Here is a 27627-nt window from a genome sequence, read left to right on the forward strand (position 1 = left end):
TGGTTTAAAAAAAGAAAGCATAATTAACTACGGTTGGTGAAGTCTGGGTCAATTCTTTTAGCAAGAAATAAAAGACACAAATGTTTCGTGGTTTTTATGTTTTAACATAAGTTCGTACAATGATCCAATATGCTTGAACAATCTGTCCACATTGTTATGGGTTTGATTCTCTACCTGCACACAATTGATTTCGTCAATTTTAGTTTTGATTACAATTACTAAATTGCTATTTATTGGTCCTTTAGTTGGATTCATAAACATTTAAAAAACTCCTTATGTCAAGTGATTACTGCTTCAGATATTTCTCTTAAGGTCATTTTGTCTAATTCAATCTAGTATACATTAAAATTGAACACTTAAATCTAAATAAAACGTCTAAACAAGATATTTACATGTATGCCATTTTGACTAAACAATTAGACTAATGCCTTATTTAAAAGAAATAAATAACGAATATGAAATGCTTCATTTAAAATGTCCTTTTGAAATAATTGCTAATATTCTTAAAAATATAACATTATAAGTTGTTATATGCAACAAAGTTAATTCAGTCTAAAATCTGCTTATTACGAAATGTTATTGACAAACAAGGCCAGGGTTTGTAACGTGACTGTTACTATGGAGAGTATATTAGCATATTATAATAGGTTCACACTTAGTCCTGTGAGTCAATAAGGCACAAGTAATATGCAGCATTAAGATTTTCATATTTGTTATTACTCTAACACACTGACAGACATTCATTCAGCACCATCAACGCTAGAACATCCCATTGAAGGATAACTTAAAAATATGGACAATATTAAAGCAAATTGAAACATATCTACAAACAACCAAAAGCGAAATAAACATTTTAATGTTATATTATATTGTGAAATATTGCAACAAAAACGAAGTAAATATGTATAAAAAATAATAGGAAATTATTTTGTTATGTTTGTTACACATATATATTGCATGATAAAATCTATTGTTATATAATTTATTTGAGCTAAAATATGTATTTATGTATGTGTAGTTTTCTTCAAATTTATTGAAAGGGAAATCATTATGTATGTAGGTTTCAATGGTTCTGAATATAAACAAAAATAGATTTTATTATTGTTACAATTTAATAGTTCCTATATAGACATGAAAAAAGAACATAGTAAAAAATGTTTGAAGTTATAATTTGACCCAGTTATAGAAAAATGTACCAAACCCACTAAAACAAAAAATATTTTGGAATTGAAATTTGATATATATTTTTTAATAACAATTTATTTTATATCTTAAAAGAAAGTTTCTTGACTTTATCTGATAATTGTAAGAGCGTCGGTAGATACACTTCGAGATATTTTTGAATACATTTTTTTTTTTAATTAAATTATACACGAACACTCACGTGATATCTAAAATTATGTTTTTTAGTTTGTTCCATTTTTCCATAACTGAATACAATGTATCGATATATCAACAATATACTCATTTAACCAAATGTTCAAAATCTTAATAACGGATATATAAAACTATTCACAAAGGTATTATTAATGTGAGGCTGCAACACAACTATTATTATGAAATTACTATGGATTTTGCTCTCACTACGAAATTCGTTCGATGTACAATATTAAGTTCGATCGTAAGGTCGGTCAACGGATCGCATTCTCTAGGTGAAACAATGGAAACACACACACTACATTTAAATAACTGAAGTGTTCGTTTCGTCTATAATGTACGGTAGTTCTTAATTCGAAAGTTATGGTGCATTTGTAATGTCTAACTGGTAACAACGGTATGAATTTATTTAATAAGTGACAACAACGACCAATTCACTACACTGATGACTAATGAGTTGTAACGTAAAAAATCAGACTATAAAATAGTAATCTGAATTATTCATGACACTATCGTTTCATTAATACCAAACTACGCTATCGAAGATAGTGTTAACAGTGCGAAAATATCTCTTACATTATAAATTTTTAATAAATTCTCTTTACTTCCGGACTCCTAAAGCAATTACCTAACGCGATACTTCCAAAGAGATCATTAAAAAATATAAATTTTGATATATAAACATTTGCGTTGGCCGAAAATTTTTCAAGAATAAATTACATTATTTTCGTCTAAAATAATTACTTAGCATTCTCTAAATAAAAACTCTAATTACTTTGAGAGCCAGGAATTCTTAAATCTAAATTGAAATAACTCTAATATTTACATTGAGATTTTTAATGTATAAATATTGATTTATTTATCTAGTGTTGTTAATGATTTGAGCTGATTTATGTGAACCACATCGATCGATATATTCAAAATACGAAAGTCCCTACACAACAGTTAGAAAGACGTTTTAAGGCATTGAATTTTCTAACAAACTAGTACAACGTATATCCTTCTACGGTTCGTGTTGTGTTACATTAACCGAACAAACATGGCATCCAAAATAAAAATCAAACCACTCCTTCACTTAACTTAAATCACTGTACAGTGTACATAATTACATATTTAAATAAGTAGATATCCTTTTATAAAATGAAAAAAAAAAATTAAAACACGTGGAAGACCAACATCACAACATAAATAGAAAATGATACAATTTAATTACTTAAAGAATAATTAATATGTTCGCACCAAGAAATTTGTTTAAACCCCATAATTTTTCCCTCAAATCTCGACGTCGTATTGCTTCACAATAAGTTTTAAGAAAAGTTTTATTGCAATCCCCGTCTTAAAAATATAACAGTGTCAAACTGTAAATGCAAATATTTAAGCTTGATTCATCTACAGAAGATTATATATTTTTTAAAACTAGATGTTTTGATAAAATCGAAAAAAATCCGTGATCTATTGAAACAAAAAATTTCATACTTTTAGAAACGTTCATACCCATAAATACTAAACAGAAAATCTTATAATTCGACTATAAAATTACATACATTTAAATGTACTGAGATCGTGCTCATATGAGTAATGTGCTAGCTATACTGAAGTAACAATGAATTACTACATTTTACGATTTATACGAGTACTACTTCATTTTATTAATAACGGTATTTTGGACATATTTCGAATGTGAAATCAACTATATGTAGCATACATATGCATATATGTTTAACTATATATATTTGTTTTAGTGAATATAAAACAATTGTTAAAATTGAATACAGCTTCGAGTAACATCTAACATTGTGTTATCGGATAATTTTCTATGAATAATTATGACAATAAACAAATACATGATAAACAGCTGATATTGACAACTTACTATTATTTGTTTGAAAGTTGGACGAGTAAATAATTAAAAAAAAAAATCTATACGCCATATATAGTCATTAATAAAGACCTAATTTTCAGGGTCTGATTAAAACACTATTTTTTTATCCTGACTATTACAATCAATTTAAAAAAAAATCTATTGTTTATACTACGATCTATAAAATGACATTTCCGAAGCATTATTTAAATCTTCAGAGTATAACAAGGATAATTAAAAAAAATGTGACTGTAATTAGAAGATACGTAAAGTGCATATTATTAAAAGTCAGACTCGACTAACTCGCACCGATACATTCGTCCACAATCGAAACAATTTTTATTTGTTTTTTTTTCTCGTTTTTATAACCTTAAAGTATTTTTTTGTTAATATTATAACCAATTTGTAGTGTTCGATTAAACACTATGTATAAATGCAACGAGGCATTTCTAACAATCTCCATCACATAATAACAATAACGATATCAACTTAGGTACTTTAGACGTTTAGAATTCGTACTTTCAACTTCATTGCGTAATTATTGAGTAGACAACAAAAATTGGCAGTATTGGTGTGAAAATACAAAACCTTATTATATAGAATTCTCAATGACAATATTCATTTCTGAGTTTTATTGTTAATTGTTATTTCGATCTAAATATCAAAATGTGACCTCGTGTAGTAATGACCTTAATTCTGTTACATACTCATTGGAATACTATTTTCGAATTAATATAATAACATAATTAAGTTCAATGCATCACAAATTCAGTTATCACTTCGGTGTATGTCCGTGCGTTGTCTACTCTCGAACCACAATGGAGATTGTGTACCCGCATCGCTAACTGGCCGTTGAAGTTGGCTGCAAGGCCGCTGACACTATGGGGGAGTTCACATCTGAAAACCAATTTATTCATATTTAATTCTATCGAAACATATTGACATTAGATTCAATTCCTTAGCACATTTGAGAACTAATAAGAGATAAAAATGCGAACTCGCATCACTAATATTTTTATTCATACATTATTTATATTCTAATAGTAACCACTATTTGAATATAAAAAATGACAAAAAAACAATAAAGGAAATTTCCTAAAATAAAAAGTGTTAATCGTCCTTTATGAATATATAATATCATATAAATATGAATAGAAATCTATTTGTCTAAAAATGAATGCTACTTTTTCATAATTCCTTTTATCAAAATTCGTTCAATTGTTGGTGTCAATTTTTTGAATATTTGTAACAGGATTGTGATATGAAGATTAAATTAAATTCAAACAGTAACAATTTAATTATTAAAAATATAACGAGTAAATGTAGTTTACACATCGAATTAGCAATATATTATGTTTATCGTAACAATTGTACATTGTATATAATAATTAATGGATAAATTATATCATCTTATAAAAGATGTGTTTCATTTTATATATGAAGGACCTGAAGGGTTTTTAGTTTAAAAGCTATGAAAACTATTTATATTATAAATGTTATATTTTTATTAATATATAATTTTTTCATATGTTGATTCACAAGATATAAATTATATTATCATAAAACTGTAACAAAACATGTGATAAAGTATTTATTTATACTTTTAGTAAAACTTACTAGTAGGCGTGTTGACCTCCGAATGCGGCGTGAGGTTAGACTGAGCCATTAGCTTCTGGCGCACTTCGCGAATTTTCAACTGCAACGACATTTTCGTCGGGAATATATCTGTGTGGGCCGCCTGATGGAATAAAAAAACATAACGAGACTCCTAGAATATTATTAAAAATCTATATATTGTAATTGAAGTAAACAGTATAATATATGAATTTTTTATACACAAGTGTTTGATTATTCTAACTAAAGACGATATGGTTAGAAATAATGTTACTTGTGAGATGACGTCCGACAGAGAAGTATGGAAGAAGAAGACATGCTGCGCGGACCCTAAGAAAATTGGGATAAGGGCAGGAAGATGATGATGTTTAATTATTTTAACTACTCGTGTTTGATAATGTTTGTATATTTAGTTTGGTATCAGAAATCTAATTTTCTACTGCCAGTAATACTTCTTTCATTATGAACGAGTAACTTGAAGTATAATAATGCATTCATGGGCTTAAATCCTATTTTGTAGTTAATTTGTAATAAAAAAATGAACTACCGCTTATATTAATGCCGAATGAGCAAAACTCAAAAATCATCATGTTCATCCCACAATGACCACTCCTTGAATTAACTTTGATTGAATAATTAACGAACATGTGGGCCTAATTAACTTATTCTAAATTTATAAAACGTAGTAATAGTAAGTAGATCATCCAGTGACCTGAAAGTGTGTGGTGGCCTGCGTGGTGGGGAACATGCCGTGGTCGTGGAACAGCTTCATGACGAGATGGCGCCTCTGCTCGAGCACGCGGCGGTGGCCCGCCTCGCCGCGCGCGCCCGCGCCCGCGCCGCCCGCGCCGCCCACCGAGCACGGCGTGCGCGGCGACATGTCCTCGGTGCTCTCGCTCGCTGCGGACACGGGGACGTTAGTGATCGAGTCATGCGACATTCAAACTTATCTCAGTAATAGTTACAATCCTTTTTTCTTCGATTATTTAATTTAGTAAGTCCTGTACCATCGTGCGGTAAGAATTAAATTAAAAATTAAAATAATTATACGATTAATATTAACTAGCTACCTCTAAAGCTGTCGATATTAAAATCGGGTCCAAAGAAAGTGTTTCCCACGAGCTTGGTGGTGGTGTGCGGCGTCCCATACGAGTGTGGTGTTGGCATTCCATTTCCGTTTATAACTTCAGCTTCGAGCTGTGGCGTTACTACTGTCGGTTCTTCGTCTGTTAACATGTAAAAATATATATATTAAGAGACGCATTTTACATTTATATAAACGATGTAATATTGTATTTTAGGCCCAAATAAATTTTAATTGGCACTACTACGAACGAATACGACATTAGCCGTGTTTAAGGTCGAATTGGCAACTGGCATCACTAGACGACCAAAAAATCTGTTTTAATCATCTAATGCTTCCTAATAATCTTTTTAACTTAATATTACCGAAATGAAATCATCATACGGTATCGGTATAAGGCAAGACGACTTACAATAAAAAAAATAGCAGTATTATCATATAGATATAGTAACACACCCCAGAAAAGTACAATTAAAGTAGTATGCAATCATAAACAATACGAACCCATGGGCATTTTGTGCTGCTTCTTGCGCAGGTAGAGCTGCGGGCTTCGCGGGACCACCATGGCGCCGGGACTGCACGCCTCCGGCTTGAACTTCGGCAACGTGCTGAACTTCTGCTCGAAGTTCACCGTCTCCAGTACCCTGACACGACACAGCGTATATTACACTTATATTCTTTAACCTTTTGCTTTCATTTGGGCAAGTTGTATTCCGATTAAATATAATTTCTTACTTGTCCCTTCCATCCTCGTTACCCTTTTTGAAAAGGCTTTTTTTCAGCGACGGACTGGGTAAGTTCTCCATTTTCTTAGGCGAATGGAGAGCATCGGTGTTCTCGTGCGGAGTGGTTGGCCCGCTCTCCGAGCGAGGCACGACTGGCTCATTACTACCAGTAGACCCCGTGGAGGTACCTGATATTAAATTAAATAAAATTTATTAAATATAATATAATACAAAATGTAATATTTCTGACTATCTTTTAAACTACATATTAGTAATATTTTAATAACATAATAAGTTTTACATTTGAATATTTAATAAGATACCTCGACTCAATCTCTTCTGTAAAGGCGCTCTGCCGAGTTGGGCGGGTGTAGGAGCGAGTGGGAATGGACGAGTCTCTTCTATCGGGGCCTCCCATTGGCTGCACAGAACAAATTAATGTAAAACATTGATAACCAAGCAATTATCTTTAATATCTCATTTAATTCTTTAGTATATATTTATAAAGGACAAAATAATTCAATACCATTTCTCATTTCTAGTTATGACACTTACGGGCTAGGTTTAGGCACAGTGTTGGTGTTACTTTGAGACACAATCACCGACTGACCGCTTTGTATGTTCTGGCCTTGATTTTGGTTCTTGTTTACATCGGTCTCTGAAAATAAAGTGTAATGACGACAAGATTATTGACATGTACTTTTTTAAATGGCGATAATGAATTAATGATTAACCAAAAAGATCATTATACTAGCGAGACACAATATGCAGGAGAAGTAAAGATAAACTAATCTATGGTTTATATTACGTGCACTTTGCTTTTGCTGTGCTATGAATGCCATAATTAATTTGAGAAATCGATCAATTATGTCAATTCAAGATTAGGTCAAAACTATTATTGATCAGCAGAACATTTGTAAAACTCACCGGCGCTGAAAGGAACGTAAAGTCTCTGCAGCTGCACATAGTGGAGAGAGGCATCATTAGCAGGATTGTCGTTCGCCTGGCTCGCCTTTATCACTAGGTTTCCTGACGCGTCCAGGGAGAGAGTTATGGGACCTAGGAACACAAACATTTATAAAAAAAAATTGTTGTACTGGACATTAATTGTCACATATCAGTCATTTTATTTAATTATTAATAGAATTTCGTATAAAAAATATATTCATAATAAATATGAATGCAGTTTATTTAATTAAGATAGTATTTCATTTCACTACATTGTTTCTAAGGTAGTGTATTATAAAAATTCACCTGTAGCAGTATCCCCAATATTCCTCTTCACCAGCGTCACGCTCTTCAGCAAGGACGACGTGGTCGTCGGCTGCTGCTGCACCTGCGGCATGGCGATCCCGCTGGAGATGACCTGCACGCCGGCGGCCGGCGTGGGGCTGATGATGGAGGCGATGGCGTTGTCCAGCGCCGCCTGCGTGGTCAGGTTGGGCGCGCTCAGCGAGATGCCCTGCACGCTGCTCGTGAGGCTCTGCGTGTTGGTGAGCGACGGGTGCGGACTTGACGTCGGAGTGCTCATGGGTTTGTTTATTGATGTGAACGCCGTCCATTGTCTGTGGTTTTCACCTGGAACGGAAAAATAGAGTTCAATTGTTTTTAATGTGAAACAGCATGAGTTACGACAGTGTAATTGACGAATATGTTCACATGCAAAAACATAATTGAATGATGTTTAAGTATTCTCTTACCGGTGTCTGCGTGCGTAGATTTGAAGGCCCCGCCAGTAGGTTGGAAAACTTTAGAACCACCAGGGCTCGAAGCAGTTATACCACCCAACAAATTATCGGACGACCCAGCTCTGAAATACAAAAAAGCAAATAATAAACTAATAGTTTGTAATGCACTTATTTAATATTTTTAAGAGCAACGGTTAGATGAATTTATGAAGTCTAATTTACCTTGCTTTGATAGCTTTAGGTCGCCTAGTGTGGTCGTGATGAGGCAAGTAGTCTCGTGTATCGATTCCTTCCGAATCTGAATCAGTCACTTTCTCACCACACTTAAGATCTATCTCGATGCTCTGCGGCGGTACCGGGGGTTCTTCGATTGTCTGACTAATCTGCTGATTTAATATATTTTGTTTATTATTTATCTATTATTATTAGTCGATTTAATAATAGCAATATAATTTATGGTGAAATTATTTTATATGTATTAAATTTTAAAAATAATACACATGCATATAATAAAGCCCTTATATGCTCTTTGGAATCGTAATGTTAAAGGATTCAATTAAATGTAAAACTACGACCGGTTCAGATTTTAAAACTTTAGAACCGCGAAAAATTGCATAAGAATCAGCAGTTTTAATTAAAATTAAGCTATCATTCATTTTAATAATGAATACCATAGGTTCATCATCGCTGAGCTGAGGAGATCCAACGTGGTTGTAAGGTTGAGCATTGATAGACATTTCTGTTCCAATAGTGGGAACGCCGGGATTCGGCCCTTCGGAGGGAGTTCGAGGACTCTGAAATACACAAGAAATGTATGTAGCATTATAAACTTACAAATATATTTATTTATATTTGAACAGAGTATATTAATTTAAAATTGTATAGGTATAGAAAACAGTCAAAAATACTAAAAAAAATATATTTTACCTGTGGCATAGAGCCTGTTGGATCCCGACTACTGGATGACTTACGTCGGTCTTTATTACACCATTTCCATTCCGGGTGAGCTTTGAAGTGTGCTTCCTTAACCTTTTAAATTAATGTTATTTTTTTATTAAACAATCGAAGAAAATGTTAAGACCGAATTGATATATCTATATATCCACATTCCTATATGTAGCAAATAAAACGAATCTAATAGAAAATATGACCAGATAAATAAAAACCACGAAGTTCTTTATTATCGATATTGTTAATACCTCATTTTACCCCCTAGGGAGATCTGTCATAAATGGTGTCAGTATGTTAATATAATATTGTTTTCTAATAATAATAATATAATGATACAGCTATGTTTGGGTTAAGTAATATTAAACCTATAAATTGTGCATCATGATAAAATCTCACCTCACTGGCTAGCTCGTTATACTTCTGTTTCTGTTCGGGCTTAAGAGAATACCACCATTCTCCCAAAATCTTACTGACGGTACGGTTATCTTGGTTCGGATGAAGCTGGTGTACCATCTGTCGGTGACGCTTTGAGAATATCATGAAGGCGTTCATTGGACGTCTTATGCGACGTTCCTTCTGAAAAAAAAATAAAACCGATATTAATTTTTACTCGATTCATTTCAATATAAGATGCCATATATAATATTTCAACGCAAATTATGTCTGAAATATTACAATAATTTAAATTAAGATTATTATAAATAAATCTATTCTTAAACAATTTGATCAAATTTAAACACGAATATCTTACTTTCTCCTGCCCTGTGAAAGTCTGGTTCAGTGACGAAAGGCTCTGCGACCTTCGATTGTTACCGTCTCCGGTGCCGCTGTCCTCACATTCGAACACCTCGTCATCTTCGTCCGTACACATTGATGTAACTCCATCTATACAACATTATATTACTTATTATATTATAGATGGGTCATGGATGTCTTGTTCGAAGTAAGATTATCAAATTTGATATTGTAAGTAGACAGTTTATAACTTTGCTTTCGGAGTGCAAATCCTTCAACATATACCCATTACCAAAAACAAATTATATATTGTTTTAAGCAGCATACAGGCTAAGAGGTACAATGAAAACATAAGATCAGATTTTTATACAAAAATAACCAATTTTACCCCCTTTAGATTGAATTTAATGTATTCAAGTTCAAAGAATAAATTATCCTTGATATTTCAAATATATTCTACCCCTTATCATTACTAACATTATCAGCTAGTAATCATGGACTTCTCGTGCTGAACCGGACCGACCTAGGCCAAATCGGGCTGTGAACTCACCGCTGCCTTCAGTCTTGATCTGCTCCTCGGTCTTGATGTGCGGGGTGTGCGGGGTGTGCGGCGTGTGCGGAGTGTGCGGGGTGTGCGGGGTGTGCGGCGTGCGCGGGGAGGGCGGCGCGGGCGGCGCGGCGGCGGGCGGGGACGCGGCGCGCAGCAGCGGCACCAGCGACTGCCACGGGAACACTGCGTTGGGGCCGCCGCTGGTCGACACTGGAAACAAGAACTACTTAGTATACTTTGTTCGTGTGTAAGTTTGTTTGTATGTATATTATTTGATATTCTTTATGTATTTTGTTTTACATGGGAGAGAAAAATAAATAATTTTACCTATTATTGTATGTGAAGTCGGCGGAGGCAGCACCGGTAGCAATTGATTGGGATGAACTATCACTGCACTGTTGTTTAAATTATTTATCTAAATGAAACAACATTTTTAGTTATTTTAAACAATATAACAACAATATAATACAAAATACAAACTAATCGATTAAGAAATCTTTATATTTTTTGATCGTCGTATAATCGTAAGTTATCCGAAACCACCTAAACTAAAATTACATGTTGCTTTAAAATGGTCTATGGATTTTTTTTACAAAACAAAATTAGTACAAAAATGTCTAAATAAATTTGGTCACAACTCACATGGTCACCATTATCCATCATACGATGTTCAGATTCCAGTTCATTATTATTATTTATCTGTTGCGCCATCTGATGCTGTTTATGCTCTAACTGCAACATAAAACAAAAAATATATATATATTAAAATCTAATCATGGTTCTCTTGAATATACTACTATTGTTTTTAATAATGTCAACTTACTTGAACAGCATCAGACGGTTCGTTTTTTATCAAAACGATTTTCTTCTCCAACGTATTCTGCGGTATAACGTAGAACCGTTTCACAGCTTCCTTCATATCCGTGTCAACCAATGAAACCAATCGAGCTTGCAAAGGAGCGGGTTTCACAATCCTCTTGTTGTCTTCCATTAAGCGAGCCTCGGAGAGCTCTAAAGGTCGCGGGTCGATGTTACCGCGACTCATGTGGTCAGTTTGAGGTACCGAATGGTCCTCATCCTCATACTCCGAGACCCTTCTATTGCCAAAATTTTCATGATTATTCAATGGCGGGGAAACTTCATTCTCTCGTCTGTACTGTTCGTGTATTCCATTCCTGCGTAATGGTTGACTTCTATAGATGTGATCAAGGTCGTTACCGTTGGGCGGCATGCGGTGTACGACCAAGTTGTGCGGCACTTCATCCGCTTTAGAGCTACGGATCGAATTAGCGATACTCGTTTGTAAGCCTTGGTTATTCATATTGTTTATTATGGAAATGCTGGAAGGCAAGTTGAGTGACGATTGCATTGTTGTAGCCGTGTTCATATTCGATTGTATGTTGCTCTGTATGTTGAGACTTGAGGATTGGAGTCCGATGACGTTGGATTGACTTGATTGAAGGCTAGATTGACCGTTCCGGTTGTCTACCTGAAAATTTAAAGTTTACTTCTGTATGTTACTCTGTACTTTATATTGTATAATTCGATAACGCTTGGTTTGTTTAAACAAATACCTGGTAATGATAAGTAGGTGCTGGAGACACTCTTATAACGCTAGTGGCGACTCCGCCCACTGGTGAGCTGACTCTACCCGGTCGTACTAACTCGGGTCTATTAGAAAAATTTTAACAATTTTATTAAAAACATAAATGAATTAAAATTATAAAAAAATAAAATAATTTTTATTCTTAGAACTTAAAACTTGAAAGAAAGTTTTTCTACAACACGAAAAGCCCTATAAGAATAACAAATTTGAAATAATATAATAAGTTGATTAAAAAAACAAATATTCATATCAACAAATTATGACAAAGTTGATATTCTAAACTTTCCAAAAATAAAATTCCTATTCCGAATCAGAAAAAGTTTTCTGCTATCGTTACTAATGTCACTTGCATTACTAATAAGCAAACCAAAATATAGCCGAAAAGAAATTAAGACTTTTTTTAATCAGAAATTGCCTCCTTGGCAATTTTACTTCAATCGTTATTATAAAAAATTATTTTACAATATCTGTCTAAACACGAATACTACTTTTCCTTCAAATTTTAAATATACATGTTTATATGTGAAAAAAATAGGTTAAATTATATACATGATGGCGGGGGAGGTCAGTTAGGTACCTGATGAGGTGGTGGTGGTAGACGGGCGCGTGCGGCGGCTGCGGCGACGAGATGGGCACGAACACGTTCCCGCGCAGCACGGGCGAGCCGCCCACCGGGGACGCGCCCGGGCTGCCCGAGCGGGAGCTGCCCAGCGACACTGCGGACGGCACGCGCGTTATGGGGGACTCACCGCTGCGATCACGCCAAGGTGACCAAACGTTATGATAACTTTTGGAAATTATTATGATATTCCAAAATTTGAGAAAAACATATATTTATATGTTTGCCTGTTTCGAATAATTTTTATTGAAAACTAAAGCGTTTACAAACAAAAAAATAATGTGTTGAGCATGGTCTTTGCCTATTAATGTATATACATATGTATAGAGATGATAAAATCTAGTGTTATGAGATAAAAATGTAAAAACATTGTCATATTATCTATTGCATGACTTACAAACAAAATAATAACAAGTTTATACTACGCCAGAATCGATTATTTTCAAATACTATACTAAGATCTTCCCATAGTCATAATTTCACAGTTAAAAGAATTATAAAAATCGTTTGTTTTATTAAAAGGAGGCCAAATAGCAGTACATACTTTGTATTGCCGTGTTCCAGTTTGAGAGTTGGGTGAGTCAGGGTAATATTGTACAAAAGACAACATCTCAGATCCCCTTGACAAACCATGACATCTTAAAAGGTTAATAGATGAACGAGAAATGGATTGATGAAAAGCCGTACCATTCAAGTTGTCACTTACCCAACATGTTAGCGGCCTCGGTCTCGTCGGGGTCGAAGCGGCCCGTGACGCGGTAGTTGGGCGGCGTGGTGTCCGACTCGCGCGAGGTCTCGTCCCCCTCCACGCCCGTGCCGCTCGACGAGAGCGACTTGCTGCTGCTTCTGGAACAAGCCGGTATCATTCCAGTATCTTAAGATAGACGGTACACGTGACCCGAGCCACTTAGCAATATGTATGTCTTAGTATCGAAACTGAACGCTTGGTCTATTGTAGAATTATTACTAAATTAAATCTTTAAAAAAAATAACGCGCTTAGCGAGAGCTTTCACAATCATCTTATTGGCTCTATTTATAAAATATATATATCATACAATCAAGATGCAAAAAAGTTGAAAAACATTAATTATTATTGAAACTTCTATTTTATAGTCATTAAGAATGACATTTATTATCAATGACAAATGAAATATCTGATATTTTGGTACCTATGTATAATTTACACACATCGCGACGACATTAATTTAACCATCATGACTTTAATGTGACTAACGTGGTACATTTATGAAGCTATATGACTATATCTCACCTCTGCTGAGGTGTATGGGCAGACCCTTGAGCCAGAGGCGTGTTGGACGACCTCGTGACTCCCCTCAACGAGAGGTGCCTCGAACAAAAGCCGCGCCTCTGGCTCTCTTTGGTACAGCCGTCCTTGGAACAGAGTCGTCTCCACTGTTTACCGTTGAACTTCTTCCTTATACCGGTAGGTGTCGACACTACGTCACCTTTCTTGTATTTGTGCGGTGTTGCCGCTTGAGATCTAGAAGTTGACAGCGATTAAGAAAGGAATCTTATATATTAATAATAGCGTAAGATGGTTTTTGTCATAGTGATTATGGGACGATGGCTGCACACAAAGAATCGGTTATAGTCTCATTTTGAAGAGTTCTAACCGCAGATGATTATCATAAAAGAGGATTCTTAATTGCAATCTACGAAATTGTTACGATTTCACAAAGTATTAATCTTAGAGAGAAAAAAAAGTTAATGGCCGGTTAGAAAGCGGTACTACGGCTGTATAAGAAAAGAAAAAGGAAAACGTAAACATTCTAACTGAACTAATGTATACTATTTGATATTAAAAAAAAAAACCATTAAAAGAGGTTTCATCATTTTGGCGCCAAACTTCCTAAAAATATTTTGAATAAACGCGAAGTTTCGCGGAAATTCGACAAGCTGATAACATTCTTCTAAAAATAATATATGTGAAAAGTCACCAAGCCTAGAATCGTTAGATATCCTAAGGTTTTCTTGTCAAAGGCCCTTAAATGTCTCAACCACCGGCTTGATGACCAACCCAATAACGAAAGCATTCCCATGTATTATAGAAACGGCCATAATAAACTGCGCCGGCCAAAGCAATGTACATTTTATGAATAATCAAGCAAACAAATAATTACGTAGACTATTTTCATATAACCAAAGACAATATTTACACCAAATGGAATAAACAAAAAGATATTTAGATAGCCTTCCTCACATTTAAAATTTTCTGTAATCTAAATCAAACCGGGAGTTTTAAAACATATCCATGTAATCTTAAACTAGTTACGAACCTGGGAGTAGGGGCTTGAGATCTTGGTGTGAGACTGCCTTCAATGAGGCTGGACGTGCTGCCTCGGCTTTGAAGGCTGCTACGTTTACTGTTGTTGCAATCTAAATAATGAATACATAAATTAATTTATTTTATATAAATAGCATACGTTATATTTTTCATTGGAAAATTTTACCTGAATCAAAATCTAATGGATTTTGCGTGTAGTATCGATGACGGAGCAAACTAAAATTAAAAGTATTGTTGTGTTCCGGTTTGTGTCCTGTGAGTCAGTGTAACTACATAAGGGAATTAAGAAATTAATTCCGAAGAATTTGGTGCATCGACGTTATAAATGCTTAATATTTCATAGTGCCGATGTCTATGGGCAATAGTCACTTACCATCAGGTGGCCGATTTGCCTGCCTGTCTACATGTCAGAAGTAAATCTATATGAAAAAATGAGGAAGTTCCTTAATGATAAAACGACTTAAGCAATATACTTAAAAATTATATCAGAAGATGAAGCGCGTTTCGTTGAAGGTTTTAGTACTTTTTGCTTATGTGTGTGTATATATGTGTATAATACTTTTGTATATCGTTTATATAACAAAATTCCAAATTCTCTAACCCATATGAGACGCGTCCGTCGGAAACATAATGTTTTCACTGGGGAGATCGTCGTCGCTCTCGCCGTAATCATCGAACGGTCTGGAGCCGTTGGACAGAGCGCCGACGGTCACCACTTGACCAGCTCCGGGCATCGGAGACGATGTCACAAAGTGATCGTTGCCCATTGAGTACTGCAAAGAATATATCAAGTTCGGTTGATTTATTTATTATTGTTATTAATATTCAAGATATAATTTAAGCACGCTTTTACAAGCACTTTTGATCTGACGGCTCAAAAGTGGAAAAAAATTAATATTAACCCTTTACCACACGTTACAACAAATTAAATGATGTTAATCAAATGTCATATATATCCTGCCTAAAAATCAACAATAAATAACTACACGATTTTTAATCATATATATAATCTTTGTAGATCAATATAAGCATAAACATATAAACATATCGATGTATTTTTTTCTTAAATAATTAAATGTTGTGAATTAAGATTGCCAATTAAAAATATCTGCGGATTTTTATTACAAGATAGATTTATTGATTTTAAAACGGTTGAAAACTTAAAAGTTTTAATCTTGTCCTCACTTCTCGTGTTAATAAATTAATTTTCACGGTAAAAGAAATATTTCAGAAAATATTCTATTATCATTGATTAGATTCATTTATGATTCAATTTATTGATGTTTCGTTATATTGAATAGTATAATGAAAATGAATGTTTAATATAACAATCGTTGTATTAGCCGCCCTCGTACAAGTGGCACTTACGTGCAATAGGAGCTCTTATGAAAATGTAACTTTTTGTCTGCCTCTGTATACCGTATAAAACCGCGTTTCATTAAAATTAACTGGAACGAAAGGCAAATGCCAAAAAAACATATTTGGAATCTGTAACGATAACAAAACCTACTTATATATTCTCAAAACGAACATACAAAAACAACTCTATCGAGAGTTCAATAATATTTTGTATTGATAAGATAATAAATACTGTAAACGACAACGCGCGTACACTTAGTTTATTTTGGTCTGTGTGGAAGACATTACTAATATTAATAATTTATTTTTATCCCTAACAAGTGTTAAGCGTAATAAAGAAATTAAATCCAGTTAGTTATGCAATTAGACAGAAGTTGCTGCTCAGTGCGTATTTTCTGCATATCCCATAATTTATATGTCTGTGTCCTAATGCAGGCTAACTGTATATGCTTATTTGCAATCGAGTTCTGAGTCTTAGTCTCAATGAGGTAACAGACGAAAGGAGAGATTAACCGTCGAATTAATAACATTAGCTCGTTAAAATAATTCGGTAGGTTCATATAGACTCACGGGCACGGAGACGTGGTGCACGCGCATGTGCTGCGGCAACAGCGCGGGCGACGCGTGCGAGCCCGCGTCCTCCAGCTCGTCCGCCCACGGCGGCTGCAGCAGGCGGATGTCTGCCCGCTTCACCTCCACCATCTCCTTGCAGATATTCTCGCCGTCTGTCACCTTAGCGGAGGAAAATATGTCATGTTTAAGAATTTTGTATTATAATAGCATATATATATTTCTCAAACGATTTTATGAAACATAGCCTACGATATATACAAATATTAAATTTAAGATCAAACCAAAAAGAAAAATTCTTGATTATTTTCCGGCTAGAAATGTTGAAATTCTCTGCTTTTCTATAATATAATATGCATATAAAACTTCCTCTTAAATCACTCTGGTATTGAAGAAAACTTCATTAAAAGTATTACATAGTTTAAAAGATCCAAGTGTACAGACGGCGGGAAGCGAATTTGTTTTATCCTATGTAGAAGTGTACTAGTCAGCTTCAAAATGTTATGTCGACACTTAAAAAGCTTTTAAAATATTTAATTTAATTCCATAATTATTAGAAACTAAATATAATTTCAAATGATTCGATATGATATTTGATTTAATATATCCTTACCTTAACACGAATTCTAATTGGCGAATTTAGCACTTCGAACACGAGTCCCTCAACGAACACATTTTGCACACTCTCCCGGCTCGGGTCAGTAGTCCTGACAACGCACGCTGATTCAATCAACAAATGGCTGAGTTGAGGACTCGCATCACTGATCACATCGTACTTGTTAACACCAAATATATCACTGTACTCTATGGGTTCATTTTCCTGTCCATCTAATTCCACTATCACTTTGCACCCATCCGCTTGACGTATCACCCCTGGTATGTAAAGACCGCGCTGCTTGGCCAGCACTCTATGACCCCGCCATTCCGACAAATCAATATTTGGATAGTGAATATTGAACGGCTTCAGATCGTGCGGCGACGAACGTTGGACGATCGGAGACGGCTGCAGCACTGGAGGTTGGTAAATTGGCGGCGTGTATTCGACCGGCAGAGGAGCCGAAACGGAGACATTGATACAGTTCCTTTCCTGTATACTGTTCATACAGTTCCGCTCTATTTCCTCCAACTCGGAAGGATCGAACTTACGTTTCTTCGGCAGATTTCTTACGGGTGCCTGCGTGGGCGTTTGTTGAGCCGGCGTTTGAGTATTGCTGCTCGCGGTTCCTAGATTCGTTGGATTTGCCATTGTTATATTCGGTGTTGGATTAGTCGTTGATTGAGACAAACTGACAGTCCCGACACTGCTGATTACAGATGCTGGAATCTGGTGAAACAAGAATTTTCAACTCAATAACAATATATCACAGAAAAATTGTCTGAGCGCGGTTCAAACTAATAATTATATACAATAAAACTATCATTTATTTTTTTTAAATGTGAAGTAATAAATTGAATGAAAACTTAATCAAATGGAATAAAATAAGTGCACAAATTATCGTTGAATCGATTTCAAACTTTCCTTTAAATTATTCATTGTTTTAAGTCAATTGTTGATCACGTGATAAATCGATAACAATTTCCATACATTTAGTCTTTATTTCATACGGAACCGACTGCGGCTTTGTTTAGGCCCGCTGCTGTTCATTATATAATTGAATCGTTTGATAAAATCGGTTTGTCGTCATTATTACAACTAATTAACAACGAGCACACACATTTACAGACATCCTTATAAAATCTCAAAAACTTTATTATTTATTAAACAATAAATAAAATCTTCAAAATGTAATACTTTAGAAACATTTTTAAATTGTTAAGCTAGTCAGATATTATATTATACGCGAAGGTATTCGAGCTCTGCCAAACGACTAATAAATGCAACACAATCGTATCGAGAACACTTGCTCGTCCGCGAAATCGATAAGAAAAGAGTCCTCGGCAAGGTTTATCATTAATAATTAATCAAAATCAATGCACTACTGAGCCATTACATTGATGTTGCCGCAATACCTAACGACACTAACGTATATTTTTGCATGCGACAATTTTGTCAAATATTTAAAGGAAAAGCGAAATAGCTGCGGCTATTTACCTCATTCTATATCATGGAGCATGTTAAATATAGCTGGATGCGGTTTTTTCGCTTACCAATACATTATAATATCTATTCAAATTGTACAACCAATACTATAAAATAAAACGTATCAATACTTGTATCATTTTGGTATGGATTATCTCATTGAATAATTTATTCATTGGTAGTTAAGTTAAACTACTACTGTTACAATTCGAGTGATTTGAGTTCCTACGTAGTATTATAGTGTGTTAGAGCCGACATGACCTGATGGTTAGAACTTGTGAACCTTGGCAGAAGACCGCTTATTCAAATTCTGGCAAACAGCAGTTCTTCATTCGCTTAATTTTCTGTTCATTCAAGAAAATATATCGTAACAGCTGCATTTATCTGCTATAATTTCGACTCGGAGCAGTCCAACGAATTACAGAAATCCTTCGCCGAACAATGGAAAATATAATAGGTTTAAGCAGGAGGATATGACGGGTCACCTGGTCATCAATGTCTGGGTATGCGTGGGACTGCGAGCGGTAGTGCGGCCGCGGGGCGTAGGGCTGCGGCTGCGAGGCGCCGCCCGCGTGGGCCCGCTGCATCACCGCCTGCCGCTACCACGGATCACTCATTGCCACCGTACGCCTGTAAAATAATAAACAGAATGTTCAATTCAATTTTTCCAAGCGAAATATAATATTAAAATATTGAACATTTAAATTCAATCGAACGTATAATTACAATAATATCAAAATAATAATAATAGAAAATTTATCTAATAATTAATTTGATAAAGTAATATAATATTTGAAACAAGGTTGATCATTGTCGACGATATAATAAATCTTAGTTTTTTGCCCTTTTTGCCACTCACTCCTGTCCCGCCTGACACGCTAGACCGTATCTATGCTGATATACATAACTTGTATAGATAGATAAATTGAGTCATTATTATTTTTATTTTTTATAAATTTACACACTGTACGTCCTAGATAATGAAAAAACCAATGAGTAATATTATTTCGACAACTTACATTAATATATAGATAGATATGACTCAATCCTAGGAAAAAAAAAACAATCGACCGAGTAAGTTACACCTCTATTAAACACGTATTAAATGCCAACTGACGCAGTTCTTCTAAGCCTGCCGTCTGCGTCACAGGTTGACTTGATTTGCAACAATTCTAACAATGTTAGTTATGACAAAAAAAGAGAATATTATTTATTATATTATATGTTATATATATTCTTAAATAAGTTTTAATTTATTTACGTACACATTATGTAATGAGTACAGTTGATTAAATCAAATTAAGTTATGACGTCCTCTTGAATGGTTATGGTCACGACGACCATTCTTAACGAAGACTTGTCATACGCCAGCGATATAATAGTGCACTATCAGAACTGTTCCATCACTCTTATAACCTGAAGAGTTTAAGTAGGTAGAATAAACTGCCAACTTCCAAACTCAGGAATGCAACTGAGAATGTGTTGATAGAATATATTCAGGCAATGCATTTTTTATGTAGCCAGGACAATCGAGACATTGCGATCTTTATAAGAGACATTTGAGCATCATTATAATTCTTCTTTCGCGTGGCCTTAGACCATTTATTACAGCACCATCCCTTGGAAGAATCCTTTGGAGTTCCCTAAACCAACATTCGATAAAATTATCTTAATTGGCTCTTTCGAAAACCTGATAATGGGTGGAGGAGTGATTCTATTTAACTCTAATGCGACCAATATTAACAGAAACCAGCAAAAAATCAAAGCTTCTAACACGGAATTAAGTTATGTAATAAAAATTCAGTACATGATATAAAATCTCAATTAACTCATTTTTAAAATCAATTTAAAAAAAACCTCTAAATATGGTTTAGCGTGTTCGTTCGTAGTCCATTAATAGTTTCTTTTTAATCTACAAATTCTAAATTTAAATTCTCTTGTAATAGATGGTAAATATAGTCACAGTAACTGTTCGCTATTTCAGTTAAATTCGAAATAGATTTAGCTTGGATCAATAACCTGGGTTTAAGCGGATATCCCTTTTACAGCAGGATCTCATTCTAAGTCACTTACATTAGATTGTATACATAATAAATTCCTTGTAGATTTATTCATACGGCGATAAACTGTAACGAGCACGAAGAAAATGTGCCACCACATACTTTTGAATAGATTCATTATTACTGATGTATTCTCGGATCAAAACGAATAGATATCACTATTTAAGATTTAGTAGGAGAATAAGTAGGAGTTTATCATCAAGTACGGCGTTACGTTACGTTACAATAGAATCCTACAGCTGTACATCTCTTCGGCTTTCTCTTACCAGTTCATCATAGCGATTTATTTCAAAATCTAAATATACTTTAATCAGGTAGGCCTGTACAAGGAATTTTGAATCATCATTTTACAGATCTATATCAAGTAAAGCCACCACGGGTTAAGAATATAGATTCTACCAAGAAGAACCGTCAAGATAATCAGTTGTCGCTCTTTTCCAACATTTAAAATACAAAGTTATGTTAGTTAACTACAATAATGCTTAATAAAAATAATAAAATGATACGCTTTGATAACTTCATCCACGCCATCCATCAGACCTGTCTCGACTTCTATGACCAAGAGTAGAAGGCGTTTAGGTACCCCAGCTTCCTTAACAGTAATAGTTTTATATTGTCCTGCTATATCTTAAAACATTACTAACATAACCATGAACTAACTTAAACTAAGAATGTATTAAACGTATTAAAAATGCCTTTCGTTTTTATGTGCCGTTAAAATCTAAAGATTATGTTACTTTTACTGTCTTATAGCTTTACATTTATTTGCAATAAACTGTTTAAGAATAAAACTATAAAAATGTGGTTTAATAAATACATAATATATTAATAAATCAAGTTATATTTCCTAATATGCATATGTATATTTAAACCATGGTACCTAAATGTCAGAAAACTATATCCTTACGAGTTAAGTTTGAAAGTTAAAGTTTTTTGATGCATTAAAAAAACCTCACACAAAAAGCAAATCATTTTTTGCATTCGAAACGAGAGACGGGATGTATAAGTTAACAAACGCCTTTACACTTTTTTTAGTTCTGATTTATTAATATTGAAAATATTGTTAAAAGTCATAAGAACCGAAGTTTTTAAGGATAGAGACGAAATACTTCAATTTTTTTGGATAAATTACCTTAGTGATGGTCTTAATGCATACCAATTAAATATTCATGCTTAAAGCATCAGCATAACCAATAAAAAATATATATTATGTTTGTAACCTCCTTTTTTATTTTATTATATTAAGAAAAAAAATAATGGCACGTCATATGGGGTATCGTGTTTGTACATTTAATTTTCCAAACGCGACAAAAGTAAAAATTATTAAGGTATATTCTGTTTAACTTGCACAAATATGACAAATATATTGCTTGTGTTTCTGTTTACTGGTTTTCGACAAACATCAAAGGAGAAAAATTATGACAAATAGATGCTTTGACCGTCCACACTTGGTTCGGTCAATAACTAACACTACTAAAACTGCTGTTGCGATATTTTGGCATATATGAATGAACTCCATGACTGGATATGATTGGACACTAAACATTTAACAAAAAAAGGGGATATTTAAATCGACATTATTGATCTTGTGAATCTTCTCATGGGAGAGTTTTACAGTCCGAGTTTTTGTATCAGTCCACGCTCTATTTAAACCTCGAGTGGAATGCGCCCAAATATGTTCATCATAGGAATAAACATATAGGATTTAGAAGAGAGCTGTTTAAAGCTCCGAATCCGTCAGTTTGACTACAATGTCAACAGACATGTACGCGTGTATTTAAGTTACGGATCTTGTAATGTGAACTTTAAAAAAACTAAACTTAAACGATAACATTGGATGGTAATTCGTCTGATTTTCTATGTCGTCCTTAAAAACCTTAGAAATTAAGAATTTAGCCAAATAATTTTGGAAAATATTACAAAATGGCTAAGCACACCTTTATAATTTTCTATTTTCCTATTCTTACAATAAATTTACTATTTCTGCTAATTCAGCTGAATGCATAGTCCGCATCAAGCAATGTAATGGCACAAAGTAATTATTTAAGCGCTTGTTTAAACAGCGTGGGATTGTAGCGGTAAAAAAGGCTCCGAACGCTTTTTACGCAACACTTATTTTAACTCTCGTACGAACGCTTAGACGAAAGACATTCTTAACACAGATCCAACAGATATATCGGAAGTATTGAAAGCGACAGCATCCGTATTATTATAACTACGTAATAGTTTTATATTTTTTTTTTCAATCACTAATAATATTCTATGAGAATATTATTAGTGATTGAAAAAAAAACTTAACTTAGACCAAAGACAAATACTTCAATTAAACAAAGATTAGTCTGTGGAGACAACGGCTCCGGTTTTGCTATTGAGAAAAATATATACGGAATATTTATACAAAATCTATACATCAATATTTTTTTCTTATTCTTAGGTCTCGACTGAAAAATGAGTCAGTCAACTTTTTGCTTGAGTAGCATAAAAAAACTAAAACTATTATAAATTTGTATGTAAAAATTAAGTACCTACCTACCTACCTGATATATGTAAATATTTTTTATTCATAAAATGGTCTAAAGCAAGTTGCGACATGTTAATATAACGTTGTATCGACCTTGGTAATGTGGAAGCGTATTATAGTTATGACTTCTGACTAAGCTTTATTGAATAATTGAACATATTATAATTTGAAAGATAACTAAACCATGGACGTACGTTTTAGGGCTGTCGGAACATCCGGTTTATATTATTATAAAAATACCCACCACAACCAAAACGATAAAATAACTTTTTTATAAATTACCTAAGTAGATACCCTTTGAATTTGGTAGGCATTTCATTTTGACATGATTTTAATCACAATATAATAATGATAATTATATCGATACGAAGGAAACATCGTAATACAAATGCTTGACTCGATCAGTATTATAATTTTTATTATTTAAGGGAAACCTAAACAATAATTAAAAATCGATAGATTGTTTTCCTAAATTGACGACCCTACTGAATTGCTATTACAAATCATGACTTCATTATTGTAACTAATTAAATATCAACGTACGAAGATCATTCAACATTATTAATAGTTTTATAATGATCAGATTATTAGGTTAAAACGGAATACTGACATAAATCGTAGTCTATACTCTTTTAATCTAAAATGTCTCTCATTTTTATAGCAAGTCTTCGAGAAATAATAAATAGTCCCGCAAGTAAAACCTGGGAAATTATTTAAATATTTTGTCGATATCGATATAAAAAAAATTGAATGTGAACAACGACGGCTGCAGGTGACTTAAAATTAAGCAGAAATCCGGGAAATATGAACCGCGGCCAGTTGGCATCCCTATACCGATTCACTGATCACACTTCGCAATCTTCGCATTAAGTGATGCTCATTTACAGGTTGGTAAAATGACTTACCGTTACAAGCTAGATCATTTCAGTTTTACTAATAACAACTTTGTTTATAAGCGTTAATTGTCATATATTAACATTGATTTCTCAATTTTTGTCATTCGAAAGAATGAACACAGTATTATTTAACTAAACACAGACTACAAAATACAAATACAAAATTTATATGTAAAGCCGTTATTTCTTAATGGTAACATCGGTAACCATCATAAATTTTCATTAAATATGCATAAGGTGACATAATGCCAATTTCGATGCACCGTTGAGAATGTAAACTAGAGTCTTAGCTTTAAAATGCCGCAAGTCGTAAAGTCTACAATCAACGGTTTAGTAAAAACAATGAAATAGTCTGTTTTGTTATTACACAATTAACCTTTAGTAAAATTTATATTAATTTAAATATAGACTACTTATCTAAAATTCTTTTATCAGATTCACAATAACAGAGGTATTACAGAAAAGTGGATGATATGAAATAAAAATTGATCAATCTTCTGAAATGTACATACATACATACAATACTTATTGTTTTCTATATACATTTTTATTTGGTAATTGATTAAATTATTAAAACTTTACATAACTTTAATATATACATGGCTTAATAATGAACATTCCGATACCAAATAAGTAAATTGGGAAAGCTAAACGATGTATGGGTTATGATGATTCAAAAAAATACTAATTTGAGTTGTCTAATATTGTTTTATTCTATTTAAATTATAACCAAAAAGGTTGTGTATTGCAACTCCATATTTTAGTTAAATTCTAAAATGCTATAACCTCATATTTGTATGCCGTCGAAATAAATATTTATTTTTTCTGTGCTGTGGTCAGTTGTTAATGAAAAAAAAAATTATATTACAATTTATTATATACTCAGCCATATTGCTTGTCATAACATGTCACAACATGCTTGAAAAAATACTTCTAGAAGTTCTAGACAATAGTCTCAAGCAATAAAGTTTAGGACTATGATTATTCTAAATAATATACCTAGTCAAATTAGTTACAATTAGATTCCTTTTTATAGATTAATAATTCTAAATGTAGCAAATTATCATTGAATCCTTACATTTTTATATTATTAACACAAATGTTAATAAAGACTGCAATACCTTTGCCTATATCACAAGGGAGGAATTGAAAAAACCAAATAGTTGTTTTTTTTATCAATCATTACCGGAGTTTGCTTAAGAATGTAATGATTAATCAAGTAGTTGGGGTATGGTTGATATTTTAATGAAATGAATATCATTATAACCTATCTCTGTAAACAATTTATTTATCACATATTAAATAAAGTATATGGCAAGTTTGGATATAGCAATATATTTCAAATAATATTTTATATTGATAATGAGGTTTTAATTAGCTGCTAACAGAATATATTAAAGATTATTTGCACAATTTCAACTATATATTACCAACAGTAGTCATTGCTTTTAAATGCAATGATAGGACAACATTAAAATAAAAAACATGTGCAAAACTTACTGAATTTGTTATGGGAGCAGTCTACTCCATGGTAGTTTATGATTATTTATAAACATTCATGGTGCAAGGCTGCTAGTGCATTTAAATAGTGTAATCAGCTGATAAGCACGATATAGACTCGAGCGACGTACGTAGGCAGGTTGCATACGGCAGGCGCATGCTTAGATTCGAACCGAAATCAATTAGCCCGCACTTATATTACACGGCGCGTGGAACTCGCTTTGGCTATTATGACTAATGATGAACGTGTCGTGTATACGGAACCGACACCACGGCTGCGCCACACGATGCACAAAAACGAATACCATTACTTATTCACTGATGCAAGATTATTGTCGTGTGCGGCCTACATGCGCAGACAACGTTTCGTTATGTGCTACGCTCCCACCGACTGCTCAACTCACCGTCGCTTTCCATTGTCGAGAGCACGACGCACAGTGTAAACAACCAAACCACATAATAAAACAAAATGGATGTCCGACTCGTCCGCACTGAGATGAGAAATTTTATGAGCACCCGAACGACACCAGTTGTAAAACGTTGTTACTATCCTATCGTAGTATTTTAGCAGCCCCCCACCAATTTATTATCTGCCTTCACTGCACAAATATTGTTCACAATCACAAAGAAATATGTTCACTAATACACGCAAACACCACGTTTTAGATAGATAAATAGAGATTTGCACAAATTTTTAAGTCCACTTGAAAATAATAATCATTGAAGCGTTTGACAAACCGAGACAAAACACCCACACCAAAAAATTCTACATGACGACTGGCCTGGCCTGGCCCATAATAATTTCCACTCGAACGTATTCCATTTCGCTCGTTCACCATTCATTTAATTATTTCTCAATACGAGTGAGAGGGATAGAAATATATAAATATTTCCTATGTATGAATAGAATCGGTGTTGTGAAGTGTCCCTCCCCGGCTCTGCCCGAAACCGAGTTGAATGGACCCGAGACGCGCTCAACCATTGGATCGATGACGATCACGTGATATAAATATATCTCGCGGCACTTATACGCCCGCGAAACTTTGAAAATAGTCTTTCATATGAAAAAAGGAACAAATAATATTTTGACTGAATATAAGGTAGACGCTCTAGAGATAATTTTTTTCTTAAAATATTATTATACAGACACTTTTACTTTATTGTGGGAGTTTAAAATATTTAATCACATGTGTATCATGTAATTTGAGACACTGCATTGCATTATTTTCGGTCTGAATGTAATTATAGCTGTAAAGATTTTTAATGCTGTAAGTAAATTGCTATAATAAATGTGTTATAAGTAGGTAAGAGATGGACCTCATAAGGTTATTATTTCATTTGGTATCAATAAATATCTTGGTGTCAGTTACTGAATTTTAAAGAATAGACAAAACATTACTTTTAAAGTTTAGGAAATAAAAATATCTAATGCATAAATTTAACTTTTATAAACAAAACAAAAAGTAAACTAACAGCCGGTTAACATAGGACGGCTGGACAATCTCGGCCCGAGGCTCATCAACGC

General features: G+C 33.7%; 1 protein-coding gene across 3 annotated transcripts; it reads right to left on the minus strand.

The window, feature by feature from the left end:
- Positions 1-83: 83 nt before the first annotated feature.
- Cic (capicua) lies at positions 84-26968 on the minus strand. Of its 3 annotated transcripts, none has more exons than XM_026641812.2 (30): positions 26507-26968; positions 19611-19755; positions 17659-18369; positions 17046-17207; positions 15718-15889; positions 15109-15208; positions 14082-14312; positions 13517-13656; positions 12769-12907; positions 12160-12256; positions 11409-12074; positions 11228-11317; positions 10913-11000; positions 10586-10795; positions 10052-10185; positions 9697-9876; positions 9277-9378; positions 9021-9143; positions 8572-8732; positions 8362-8471; positions 7916-8239; positions 7589-7720; positions 7217-7319; positions 6985-7082; positions 6672-6849; positions 6441-6580; positions 5923-6078; positions 5565-5752; positions 4856-4976; positions 84-4135 (listed from the first exon to the last, which is right to left on the minus strand). In XM_026641812.2, exons 2-30 carry the CDS (start codon positions 19710-19712, stop codon positions 4080-4082), a joined length of 5214 nt encoding a protein of 1737 aa, XP_026497597.2. In that variant the 5' UTR covers positions 19713-19755; positions 26507-26968; the 3' UTR covers positions 84-4079. The 3 variants fall into 3 exon arrangements, with proteins under 3 accessions (XP_026497597.2, XP_026497596.2, XP_026497595.2); XM_026641811.2 differs by having other exon boundaries at positions 8572-8735; positions 13517-13653; positions 26507-26964; XM_026641810.2 differs by having other exon boundaries at positions 8572-8735; positions 26507-26963.
- Between the last annotated feature and the right edge of the window lie 659 nt (positions 26969-27627).

This window comes from Vanessa tameamea, chromosome 20 (genome assembly GCF_037043105.1).
Source record: "Vanessa tameamea isolate UH-Manoa-2023 chromosome 20, ilVanTame1 primary haplotype, whole genome shotgun sequence".
In the NCBI taxonomy this organism is placed as follows: Eukaryota; Metazoa; Arthropoda; class Insecta; order Lepidoptera; family Nymphalidae; genus Vanessa; species Vanessa tameamea.

Coding starts and splice junctions, on each gene's coding strand:
- Cic (XM_026641810.2), bottom strand. CDS start 19,712: ATGCAGCGGGCCCACGCGGGCGGCGCCTCGCAGCCGCAGCCCTACGCC. Junction 12,257..12,768: donor TACCACCACCACCTCATCAG/GTACCTAACTGA, acceptor TTTTTCTAATAG/ACCCGAGTTAGTACGACCGG. Junction 10,186..10,585: donor GATCAAGACTGAAGGCAGCG/GTGAGTTCACAG, acceptor AATGTTGTATAG/ATGGAGTTACATCAATGTGT.